General features: G+C 39.8%; 3 protein-coding genes across 7 annotated transcripts in view; 1 reads left to right on the forward strand and 2 right to left on the reverse strand.

Moving 5' to 3' along the window:
- The window catches only part of LOC122637540 (myosin heavy chain, non-muscle), a 25,180-nt gene extending 20,031 nt beyond the window's left edge, over window positions 1–5,149 (reverse strand). For 2 of the 3 annotated variants that reach the window (XM_043829729.1, XM_043829727.1), the window contains exon 1: window positions 4,247–5,149. In XM_043829729.1, the coding sequence (XP_043685664.1) occupies window positions 4,247–4,603 (357 nt within the window). In that variant the 5' untranslated portion in view covers window positions 4,604–5,149. The remainder of the gene's footprint in view (window positions 1–4,246) is intronic. The other variant, XM_043829728.1, reaches the window with a different exon arrangement.
- Window positions 5,150–6,169: 1,020 nt separating this feature from the next.
- LOC122637549 (probable low-specificity L-threonine aldolase 2) lies at window positions 6,170–7,852 on the forward strand. Of its 3 annotated transcripts, none has more exons than XM_043829743.1 (4): window positions 6,188–6,389; window positions 6,543–6,660; window positions 6,736–6,819; window positions 6,945–7,852. In XM_043829743.1, exons 1-4 carry the CDS (start codon window positions 6,333–6,335, stop codon window positions 7,820–7,822), a joined length of 1,137 nt encoding a protein of 378 aa, XP_043685678.1. In that variant the 5' UTR covers window positions 6,188–6,332; the 3' UTR covers window positions 7,823–7,852. The 3 variants fall into 3 exon arrangements, with proteins under 3 accessions (XP_043685680.1, XP_043685678.1, XP_043685679.1); XM_043829744.1 differs by having other exon boundaries at window positions 6,251–6,389; window positions 6,566–6,660; XM_043829745.1 differs by lacking the exons at window positions 6,543–6,660; window positions 6,736–6,819 and having other exon boundaries at window positions 6,170–6,389.
- A 29-nt stretch (window positions 7,853–7,881) lies between these two features.
- Window positions 7,882–10,124, reverse strand: LOC122637545 (eukaryotic translation initiation factor 3 subunit D). Its single transcript, XM_043829738.1, has 3 exons — window positions 9,854–10,124; window positions 9,737–9,782; window positions 7,882–9,542 (listed from the first exon to the last, which is right to left on the reverse strand). The coding sequence occupies exons 1-3, from the start codon at window positions 10,019–10,021 to the stop codon at window positions 8,077–8,079; spliced, it is 1,680 nt and encodes a 559-aa protein (XP_043685673.1). The 5' UTR covers window positions 10,022–10,124; the 3' UTR covers window positions 7,882–8,076.
- Window positions 10,125–12,261: the final 2,137 nt, after the last annotated feature.

The raw sequence follows: 12,261 nt of genomic DNA on the forward strand, positions 1-12,261 counted from the left end.
TTAAATCCTTCGTTCCATGCACAGGTATATTCCTCTATAAGTTGATATATAAGACAAAGTTTCTCCAATATCTTACGTCGCAAGTTCGTCCTCGGAGAAACTAGCAGGAAAATTCCAAAATGTAATCTATCCCCTTTCCTCTTCTCTTCGTAATTCATAGTCCAGCCGTTACTTTGACATGCACGATCGCGTTTCTTCTCTCTCGTGTGTGCGACTAGTACACGTAGTATACGATGAATATTAATCGAAGCAAAGTCTACGACCTGTGTTCTACTCCGATCGAGATAATAGAGATTTCTGGATGAAAATTCGTCATTAAAAATCTAAGCAATATATATATATATACACACACACACACACATACAGCTTGTTTCAGATTTTATCTTTATTAGCAAGTCGAGCGAGAAGAGTTTCAAGAATTTATTAAAAAAAAGAACAAAAGAGAAGAAAAAAAGAACAAAAAAAATAAAGAAAAAGTAAATAAAAGGAAAGGAAAGACGAGCCGATCTCGTGCTCTCAAAGACATTACAAAATAATTCGCTGACGAATTGGTAATACGAGAGAACGAATTTTCTAGACGCACGTATACGTTCATTAGGGAATTGTTGCGTTATTATTCGACGCTAGAAAATAAAGATAGTACCAAATTTACAAGGTCTTCTTCGTATACGATAGATGATTTGATTCTTGGCTCAAAAACGAATCGGTATGGATGGAACACACAAGAGATTCTTGTAATTTACCGCCCCCGCCCCACCTGTTTCCATCTTGTCCTTCTTTCCATCCTCTCCCACCGTTCCTCCCCCACTTCTGTCGGATCACGATCGCTGAATCAGTCAGGCGTGAGTCACTACGAGCACTGACATTCGTTCGTTCCACAAGTTCAACCGAAAAATTTTTAAGACAAGCTTCCAATTTCTCTCGACACATTTCTATTTTTCTTATCTATACAAAAATATGCGAATGCGACGTTAAAATAAACGATATTAAAATAAAAAAGAGAGAGAGTAAGAGAGAGAGAGAGAGAGAGAAATGAAAAAGAAAAGGAGATCCTTCCAGAGATTCTTTTCTTCGGAAGAAAACAAATGACTTCGAAGAAGAAATACGAGAAACTTCGATACGAAAGATGTGTGCATTTAATGATATGCGTCGTATGCACTTTACGAGTTGAAGAAAAAACAATGATAACCAATCTAAATATTCAACGTATGCATCTATGTATATACGTATATATATATTTATGCATGTGGTAGATATTTAGACGTGCACCAATTAGACTTTAGAGTCTAAGAACGAAGAAACAAAGTTCTCCGTCGATGAACTCGACGGGGTAAAAAATGTTAATGATCCGTCAATTGCAATAATAAACGCCATTTCTTTTTTCCTGGCAAATCTCCGTTTGCCAAATTCAAGAATAAAAATACTCCGAAAAGTTTTGGATCGAAAGAAAAAGTTCTTAGAAAATTTTTCTAAGTTCTTTCTATTAAATATTTCTAATAGTTCTTATAAATTTCATTAAGAGTTTGCTGTATATAAATTACATGATAACACAAGAACGAGATTGAACATCCTGTTGGTAGTATAAGAACAATCATTTATATATATATATATATATATATAACAATCATAATCATAATATATATATATATATATAATTGTATCATATATATATATAAAATTTCTTTTTTTGTGAAGACAGCTGCATGCTTTGCTATCTTATCAGTTTGTACTATCACCGGAACGCGTTGCCTTCTTGCTCGGACGTGCAGCTTTTAAGAAAAGAAATAAGAAAAAGTTTCATGATAGAAGACTCTCTCGCAAAACAATGTACTATAGTCTGTTCAGGACAACGATCTTATAATATCACTGCTTCATAGGAATGACTTTATAGAGAAGACCAAACGACATCAATACAATGGAACGTAGTTACGTCGTATTTGGTATATGTAGCAAGAACATACGGAGAACACCAAAGGAAGGAATGTAGTCGTCGTTACGTCGTTTCGTAACAAAATGTTTAAAGCGTCCCAAATTCTTTCACGAAACGATCGATCCTTTCGTAACGAACGTTTTACACGCATCATTTGTCCGTTCTCCATTCAGGATTTTCCAAATTCCGGAAGCGTTTAAATTCAACTCGTATTTGTCATAATTTTACGAGTAGAAAGTTTAACGCCGCTGAGTGTCAATCAGAATTATTACCGATAATTGCTATTCGAGTTCATCCGTTTTTTCTTTTTCAATGTAAATTTACAATATTTTTCTGTATGTACTTTTGTTCAGATAATAACATTCTACATAATACCAAATAAATCTAAGAATTTTTATATAAAATTGATAATCATATTTTTGAAAAATTTTAATGATAAAGTAAATCACAGCGATAAATATGAATGATTAGTGACAGTTTTTAAATTAACGAGTGCGTATAATCGAATATGGTTAAAATTAGCGTGAGTCACGATCTCCGAGGAAGGTGAGGTGAGTGAAGTTTCTTATCATATAGCGATAAGCAAAAATACTTCGAAGAAACTAGCGCACACATATATAAATACATATATACATATATGCACATACGTACACAAGTCACTTGTTCGCTTATACTGGAATCTCGCAAAATTCTATACGAACGACCCCGCCCAATTTCTATCGGCTGTATCGACGAATCGACGAAGGGAGAGAAAGAGAGGAGAGAACGAGAATCGAAATTGAAGTGTCATCGTTCGTGAAGAATTTCATGGAATTTGTTCACTCAGATACGAAATAATTACGAGAATCATCGATACGTATCTATTTTTCTACTATAATTTCAAGATATCGAAAAATAGAAAGAATTATCGGCGAAACAAATTCATGGTTAAAAAATTATTATAAAAAAAAAAAAAAAAAAAAAAAAAAAAAAATAGGACTATACCGATACTTCTTTTCATCTACCAATGAAAAACAAAACTATACTGTAGCACAATTCGCCATTTTTTATTTGTCGAAAAACGAGGGAAAATTTGAATGGCGGTAAATTCAAAAGTAAAAGAAGACATCTCTATCGTAAGAAACTTCTCTGTGTTTCTGTTTCAAGTCCTTCTGAAGTTTGAACCGTGCATCATTGTAATGTTGCGTGACGTATCTCCACGCTGCTAAAATGACAGATCGTTCGTTGTCATCGTGCTCTCCCACCGATCTCTCTCTTTCTCTCTCGCGCGTATGCCGGCCAACGAACGTGAGCGACGGAATGAAAAAAGCGTTCGCTCGTCGAAACGAATGTTCCTTGGCTCGTCGATCCAATCGATCCGTCTTCTTGAAAGGTCGTTCTCGTTCTCATTGCGAGAATAAATGTAGTAGTAGTAAGAAAAATAAAAAGAAAAAGGAAAAGAAAAAGAAGTAGAAAAAGAAGGTAAGAGATAGAAAGAAAGAAAGAAAGAAAGAAAGAAAAGAGAGAAAAGAGAGAGAAGAAGAGTCTGTTGTCATCGTTAGAAACAACGGCGACGCTCGTCGTGGGCGGTCGCTCGGTAATTGGATATCTCCTGCGTTGGATACGCGAAAAGAAAAGAAGAACTTTCGATATTATTTGTTCGTAGATATCTCTCATAGCATTTGAAAAATATCATGGAAAACAAATCGTGTTAACGATAAGAATGGTAAGCATACGTCCATGTGTGTGAAAAAGAGAGAGAGAAAGAGTGAAGAAGGAAAAAGAGATAGAGAGAGTAGGTGTACCTTCCTTATAGGCAGGAAACGCAGGAGAGGCGCTTGGTTACTACGACCAATGACAGCGACGTTTTAAGCGGCATTTTTAAGGGGCGTTTTAACCGGCAATGACGATGACCGCGACCGCGACCGCAACGGCGACCGCGACGGCGACGGCAACGGCATCGACGACGACAACGACGACGACGACGACGACGACGACGACGACTTTAACGTTTTAACCTGTGACGCGAAGTTCTCTCTCCTAATTCGACGAAAGCGCGCGCTAGCTTGAGATTAATTTCAATCGAAAAGGACATGTTGCCGTCCTGTGTCGACCTATCTTTAGGCACGCACGAAATGGCCAACAAGTCGATTCTCCGAATAAGAAGAGGGAGAGAGAGAGAGAGAGAGAGAGAGAGAGAGAGAGAGAGAGAGAGAGAGGCGACGCTCACGACCTCCACGAGGTCGGTTACTTCTTCGATGTTGTTTGCTATTAAGAGAAGAAAGAAAAGAGTGAGAAAGAAAGAGAGAGATATATATCTAATTGTAGTCTACTCACGTAAATGAGACCGGAGTAATAACGATCCTTTAGATTATGCAGGACGGAGGCCTCGTTGAGGCACGTGAGCTCCGCCATATCCTCGACCTTGTCGAACTTTGGCGGGTTCATCTTTTGGATGTCGTCCTTGGCGACGTGGACGCGCTTGCCGGTCTCCGCGATTTCCACTTCGACCTCGTCGCCGCGTTCGCCTTTGATACCGGCGGCGACGAAGCCCTGCGTCTCGTGAGGCACCCAAACCAACTTCTTTTGCGTCCATTCTGCTTGGGTAGCCGGATCGTTGAAACTGTTTCTGTCCACTGACAAGAATCTCAATTCCGGATCCGACCGGTCTACCCTCGAGTCTATGTCCGCCATCTTTGTTTGGTAGTAAGCGCGCACACAATGCGATCGAGCAAGTACGCCTCTCTCTTGGTTCCTCACTCACTCCTTTTCTCCTTTTCTAATTATCTACTATCTCTTTCTTTGTTAACTATCAGACTTGCACGAACCGAAGAGTGATCGAGGAGGACGACAAGGACGGCGGCGACACGGCAGCCACGACGATGACAACGGCGACGGCGACGGCGACGGTGACGATCACGACGAAGACGACTCCTTCCGAAGTTTGTCGATGTTCGTTACGCACGACGCACCGTACACTCGAGCCCGTCCACGGGAGCGTCTGTTTCAACGCGTCGACCTCCGTCTTCGAGCACGGCTCGCTTTCCTCGGCCGTAGCTACAGTGTCGGTGATAGCAGTAGGTAGTGGTAGTGTAGTAGAGGTGCGACGAGATCGCACCGCATATGTAAGAAGACCCACCGGGGAGCGTGTTCACTCTCTAGCATACGTCGCTGCTCCTCCTCTCTTTCTCTATCGCTATCTCTCGTTCCTTCTCTTTCCCTTTCTCTCCCACCCTCCCTCTCATGCGTTCGATAGCTCTCACTCGTGCTCTCTCTTTCTCTCGTTACTCTCACGCGCCGACAACGACACGACACGACGACGACGACGGCGACGACCACGACGACGACGACGACGACGACGACGACGAACCAGCCAGTTCTGGCTAATCTTCGCTGGTCTCGGCCTTACCGTTTCCGACTGTCTCGATTCTCCGACCGAACGAGTCCTTCCACCGCATGCTTCTACCTCCTTTCATCCTCCCACCCTCTCGCTCTCATACTCTATCCTTCTCCTTCTCCATTCTCTACCGACATGCTCTCTTTCACCGTTCCCTCTACCAATCCTCCCCACCACCGTGTTTCAACCGATCTCTCTCTCTCTCTCTCTCTCTCTCCTATTCGCTTCTCCCTCTTCCTCTCCCTTTTCCTCTTACGTATTTGCGTACGCACGCACGCACCTTTTACCCTACTATTTTTCTGTCTCCTTCCCTCTCTCTCTATCTTTGAATTCGAGCCGTTTGCAGTTCCGAACGAAGCCACGTGGCATTCGCGACGGTTTCAACGGTAAAACGTCGAGATTACCTTCGGCTACGTCGTCGATGTGTTTTCAACAGATTATCTCTCGTAGATGGCGCGCGCGTCGCGTCGCCGAACGAAATCGGAGCCTTTCGATTCGTGGAAAATATGCCAATGGCTGAACGATCGTATCGTATTTAAAATTTTTTATTTCTATTGCGAGAATTACGTTTGCGGGTTACTCGAATAACTTTTATCGTCGTCGATGCAATATTAAGAATCATCGATCACAATACTCTATCGTATGAAAGTGTCGAGTACGTTCTCAACATTCCTCCAATTAGCGTTTTACATTTCGCGAAAGGTATTCTTTGATTGGCCCACTTAATGGACCAATTACGAAGCGTTATTTCTTATTTGGAACGATTTGCATTCGGAATGTATGTTAATTTGAAAATTTTAAAGAACGATAGTATCTTTTGTTGTTACAAAAACGATTTCCGTCTTCTTCTATTCTTGTACGTATAAAAAGCGGCATCTCCTGTTACATATCAAAACTAGCGACGGATGTAACAAGCAATAAGTAAATAATACTTTACTTCCTGTCATTCTTTATCAAATTTATTTTCTGCTACGAAAGGCAGCAAGTACCATCAAGATAACTTGTTTATGAAAAGTATCATACAAAATGTCCGACATTTCAAAAGGATACTGGTTTTTCGAAACGTCCGACATGGAGAAAAAAGTAAGAAAAAGTGCATTTAACAATTTATCGTTGCGATCGAATGGAAACATTATCGTAAATTTTTTTCAACGAGTATTACATAATGATAAAATAGATTACTTTCATGAAACGGTAACTTTGATCACAATTTCATTTTTACTTTTCTAATCGTAGTATACCGTTGTTGATTTACGAAGCGATACACTTACCAAACCGACTAAAGCGATGCGACTTGCTATGTTCAACGCAGAAGTAGGAGATGACGTTTACGAGGAAGATCCGACAGTAAAAAGTATTTTAATATTAGTCGGTTTAAAGAAGGTTTGCATCGTAAGTACGTTCGTTCTATATATAACAATTATTTTAGAATTAGAAGAAAAGGCTGCGACATTGATGGGAAAAGAAGCTGCGCTTTTCGTTACTTCCGGGACAATGGGAAATTTAATCGCCAGTCGGTAGTCGTTTTCATGTATAACATAATAATATACATACATATCTACGCGAAGGTCTACTTCGACGTAAATACGAACAACGTATATCGAACAGGAATATCAATTATCTATCGTTTGCTTACAGTTATGACTCACTGCGACGTACGTGGAAGCGAGGCTTATTGCGGCGAGGAATCTCATACGATTTTACACGAGCAAGGTGGTGCTGCTCAATTAGGAGGTGTAACTTTATGTCCTTTACCAAATAACCCTGACGGAAGCTTCGATCTAGCATTACTTCGAAATAAACTTCGTAACGATAGATTGCACGAACCGATCTCGAAATTGGTAATCGTAGAAAATACGATTAATGGTAAGATCGTACCACAGGATTGGATCATAGAATTGGCTGGATTAGCCAAATCTTGCGATCTTAAATTACATTTAGATGGAGCAAGAATATGGAATGTTGTAACGGCATCTAACGTGTCGGCTAAAGATCTCGTGTCCGTATTCGATTCGGTCACGTTTTGTTTAAGCAAGGGTTTGGGGGCACCGATCGGTTCCTTATTATGCGGAAACAAATGCTTCATCAAGAAAGCAAGGAGAATACGAAAGGTTTTAGGTGGAGGAATGAGACAGGTTGGTATTATCGCGGCTGCTGGACTCGTGGCTCTAGAAGAAATCGTACCTTTGTTGAAAGAAGACCATAAAAGAGCAGCTCTCATCGCACGAGCGATCAACGATTTAAACTCCGAAACGTTCACCGTCGACGAGAAAACTGTACAGACAAATATAGTTTTTGTAAATATACGTTCTAAATTCATAACTTCGGTGAATTTTGCAGAAAGGCTTCTACAAGTTCAAGAGGATGTGGAGGACGATCGAATAATGATAAAATGTTTGCCTCTAACGAGAACGACCGTTAGATTTGTCTTATACCATGAAATTACCGACACGATGCTGGAAGCGGTCATACGTAAAATCACCTACGTTATCAGAAGTATGGATGTGAACGAATAGTCATAGATCTAATAAATGAATGAACAACGATCTGACGTATCTCATTAAACGTAGAAAAGTTTTGCGTTTATATAATTTTATTACTTTTATGAGGATCCTCTTGTCCTGACAACGAAGATGGAATTTGACCATTCGATATAAATTACTTTGAAGATTCGAATAAAACACGCCGTTTAGCGGGCGCGCACTTGTAACTGACTGACGAAATAATTCACGATATATAAGGTTCCTCGGACGATCGCTGTTCTCTTCCGTTAACTTTGGAATGCGTCGTTCGTAGGTTCGTCTTCGTCTTCGTCTTCCTCTCCTTCGCTCTCGAAAGTATTGTCAGGTATATCGTACAAACGAATCATGGGCTTATTAGGATCCTTCATAATCAAGTATTTTCCATCCTTTTGCTTCATACAAATGTCAATGATACATCTCAATATACCCCAGGCATTATCCATATTCAAATTAATTTGAGTGGCAAATTCATTGGGCTTATACTGTTGGGTACCAAGAATTACGTGTTTGCTAGAATCACGTACGATCGCACGTGAAACGTATCCGAATTTCAATTGATCGGATCCAGCTAATATTGCTTGAACAGTCCACTTGGCTAATTTGCAAGCATTATTTCTAAGTTCATTAGCTAGTACTGCACCGCGTTGGGTATCCAACTTCTGGCGCCATTCCACACCATTTGCAAGTTTAGAATCCCATTCGTTCAATGCTTTAATAGTTAGAAATTGTGTTTCGTTATTCGGGCCTTGCATCACGGCGTCGTGTTCGCATCGAGCAACTAACACGATGCCATTGTTAAGATCCCATTTACGATAGCGATAAGCAACGCTGGCTACGTCACTCTCCTCCTCTTCGGAGATGAAAGGATTTCCTTCGTCGAACTTGTGACGTGGTTCGTTGGATTTGAGCACCTGCTGCGAGAAATTATGATTGATAAAGGTGGCCTCTAACGCCAGATTCCTTGGAGAATTTAAGGAATTTCCGTCATCCTGCGGTGGTTCCACGCTAGTTTCGTTCACAGTCAAAAGATCGAATTCTGTATTATCTCGTTTGTCAAAGAAAAGCTTGTCTCCGATTTTTTCAATCACTATATCCCATGAATAATTACTACGAGTGCAGCACATGATCGTAGCGAGTATGGCATCAGTGGCATAGACGTTGCCCTCGGTCTTCGATAGCTTACGGATAATAGGATCATCGGTAGTAGTAACGGTATGGAAGATACGGTCGATTCTTTGCAACGGTTTCTCATTCTTGACATTTACTCTGTCATAAGTTTTGTCGTAATACTCTAGGGATCCGCAACAGAGTATGTCTTCTCCATCTTTAACACTGGGTAATGAGAGTTTAGCTAATCTCGGGAAATCCATCTCTTCTATGGTCACCCAATCGGGTCGTACGGTGACAGAAGCGTCTCGAATCTTGATGGGTGGTTGATTCTTGTGATTTCTTAATCCCTGCTGCCTACCCCAACGTTTTGTTTGTCCCTTGCGTTCGCGTTCGCGTAGCTTTAATTTACCTAGCTGCTGCATCTGACTCAAAGCACCACGCTGACCTCCACGTCCGCGCAAATTACGCTGGTTGTGCCTGAACCTGCCACGTTGATAAGGTGGCTTCTGCACTCTTGTCGTATCCACGAGGTGGAAAGTACTTTCATCTTCGTCGTGATAGTAAGCATATTGACTTCCTGAGCCAAATTGAGAAGTGTACTTGTCTGCAAAATCGTAATACTAGTATCGAACCATGGCCGAACGAAAACATTCTAGTAAGTAGAACATCTTTGTCGCAACGTCTTTATAGATAAGTATTCCTTACAAATAACTATACTCTTTAAAAAGCGATCAATGACAAAGGAGACACATGACGTAAACGTACAATACGAACGTACAAACAAAAAAAAATACGAACTTGGAAATTTCTTGTCTTGAAATGCTGGTGCAGTCCAATCGCAGATCTAAAATGAAGAAATGTTTATGTGAAAATTGATTAAGATAATCGAGCGAAAAGGCATATGTGTCATCTTACTTTTCCTAGCCTGTCGCCTTTCGAAAATGGTTGATAAGGAATATCTTTAAATTGATCTGGCAATTCACATGGGCCCCAGCCGTCAGGATTATGTTGAATGGCCGGCGCTTGGAAATGCGCTCTTTTTTCTTTTTGATCGCAATCGTCCAATTCCACAACTTCGTCCATTGTAATCGTTGAATTAAATACGCATAAAAATCACTCAACGGAATACACTTGGCATCGTGTCGCGAGTGTTCACGCCGGAAAGACCGGTACCGCCATTTTCATTAGGTTACGATAGAACGCGTATTTCCGTTTCGTTGAAAATTCCGCATGACGATACGCTTAAAGGCACATGCACAATAAAACGAACGAGTAAGAAACGTTTTCCACATTGTTCGTCGTAAAAAAGAATTTTATTATTACTCGCATTTTAATAAGTAAACAAACAATTTCGCATTTTGTTATTTATTCGACCAATACAAGATCAAGGAACATCGAACCAATAACAACGTCGGATATCTAGGAACTTCGTTTCTCACGTTGGAGGATAGCGATGAAACGAACGGTTTAAATCGCTACAGAAAAGTACTGTTGTTCTTTGATGGTTTCCAGGGAAACCATCTATACCGGGTGTTCAAAAGATATTAATGTGTCTGATTGTATCATCGTCGGAGTAATCTGACGTTTGTGGCCATTTGAAAATTAAACGTAAGAAGAGCTTCGTAATTATACTAGAGCGCTGATTCATCTTAACTTTGCATTCTTTTGCATTTTTAAACGTATGCAAGAACTTATATATTACATTAACATTAAATTAACATCGCGAGCATAGAAGTCCTCGAATGTTGATCGTAAAAATGGCATACATTAATTAAAAAACATGACTTAGCATTAGACTTAATAAAGTATTCCTACGAATGATATAGTTCTTGGAAAAAGATAAACGTCAATTTATCCATTAGTTTATATAACGTAAAAATATTCTTATCGTTAAGTACTAGCAGACTAAGTCGAATCGACGATCGAGTAGTAGGTTAAAAAGAAAAGTGATGCGTGGGCGGATAGAGTACGTTATATTTCAGTACTCATGACTCATGACCAGGTGTTCACGATCTTCGTAGCCATCGTCGCTTATCCCTGCGTCATAATCGTAAAAGAGCGTTCCTTTGTCCATCGAGGGTCCGAGATACTTGACCTCAGGAAGTATATATGTATATATGTACATATGTGTCTACTTATACGTGTGTATAGCTATGGAACAGCGGCAGATGAACTTTCGTACCGGGTGCCCCAAAAACTTATACTTTTAAGGATGAATTTCGAAAAACGCACATTTTATTGAGATCAATCTTCTATTGGAATAATAAAAAGAACTTTTGGTTTGAAACTGCAAAATTTGGGCTCACGTATAAACGAGAATAATTTTTTACTTCTGTCGAGGTAATAATAATCAACGATTTGGTTATAAGAAATGATTACAAATTATTGATTAATTCTAACGTATGATACGAAGTCATTGTATACGAAGACGTTAGTGTGTATACAAAAAAAAAGAAAATATAAAAAAAAAAAAAGAAATGCTTAAAGACAGCTGTCTGGAGCAATTTGTTGTCCATAAAACTAATGGAGCAGTGCGGATCTAAGAAAGGCTGTCTCGTATTTCTTTTCGAAAGCAACGGTTCCCCAGAAAGATTCACAGAAAGAGAGGTCGTACGAAAGAATGTAATCGAAGAGAGACGGAAATGGACAGATGGTTGGCGAGATCCTGTGGATACCAACTAACCGGGTGGGCACCTGGATCGTTGGACCGGGGAGAGAAAGAGCGAGTTCGAAATATAAGATCGCGAAAGAAAGTACGATACATATGTATGTTGATAAACAAGGATAACGTTTAAGTATATTCATAAAAAAACTGTTGATCTTATTTAATCAGCAAAGAAAATTCTAGAAAGAAGGGAGCATGTGTGCTCGTAAAAGTTGTATAAATACGATAAGAAATGAAACGTTGTAAATATCTCTGCGTTAATTCGATAAAAGAAAATCTATACTCGTGCGATTATATAAGAAATGAGTACACAGGAAGGCCTTAACTAGGCTAATGTCTTCTCCAAATAACTCGAAGGACTCTCGTGCTTGATACGTGCGTGATATATCGTATAGATGTATATGTATATATAATACACATCGTACATACACACACACAAACACGCATATATATATATATATATATGACTTTGTAAAGAACGATCGGTGATTTATGAATACAACCGTATCAGAGTAGACACGAAAATCGCGTATGAAGGATATGCTGCGTGTGTATACGTACTATCGGTAATATAATAGGACCAAAGTGTAGAAACATGCGGTTTGGAGCGCTCGTAAAGTATTTCCCTGCACGTACCATCGAAAGAAACTAACCTTCC

The sequence above is a fragment of the Vespula pensylvanica genome, chromosome 2, assembly GCF_014466175.1.
Source record: "Vespula pensylvanica isolate Volc-1 chromosome 2, ASM1446617v1, whole genome shotgun sequence".
NCBI lineage: Eukaryota > Metazoa > Arthropoda > Insecta > Hymenoptera > Vespidae > Vespula > Vespula pensylvanica.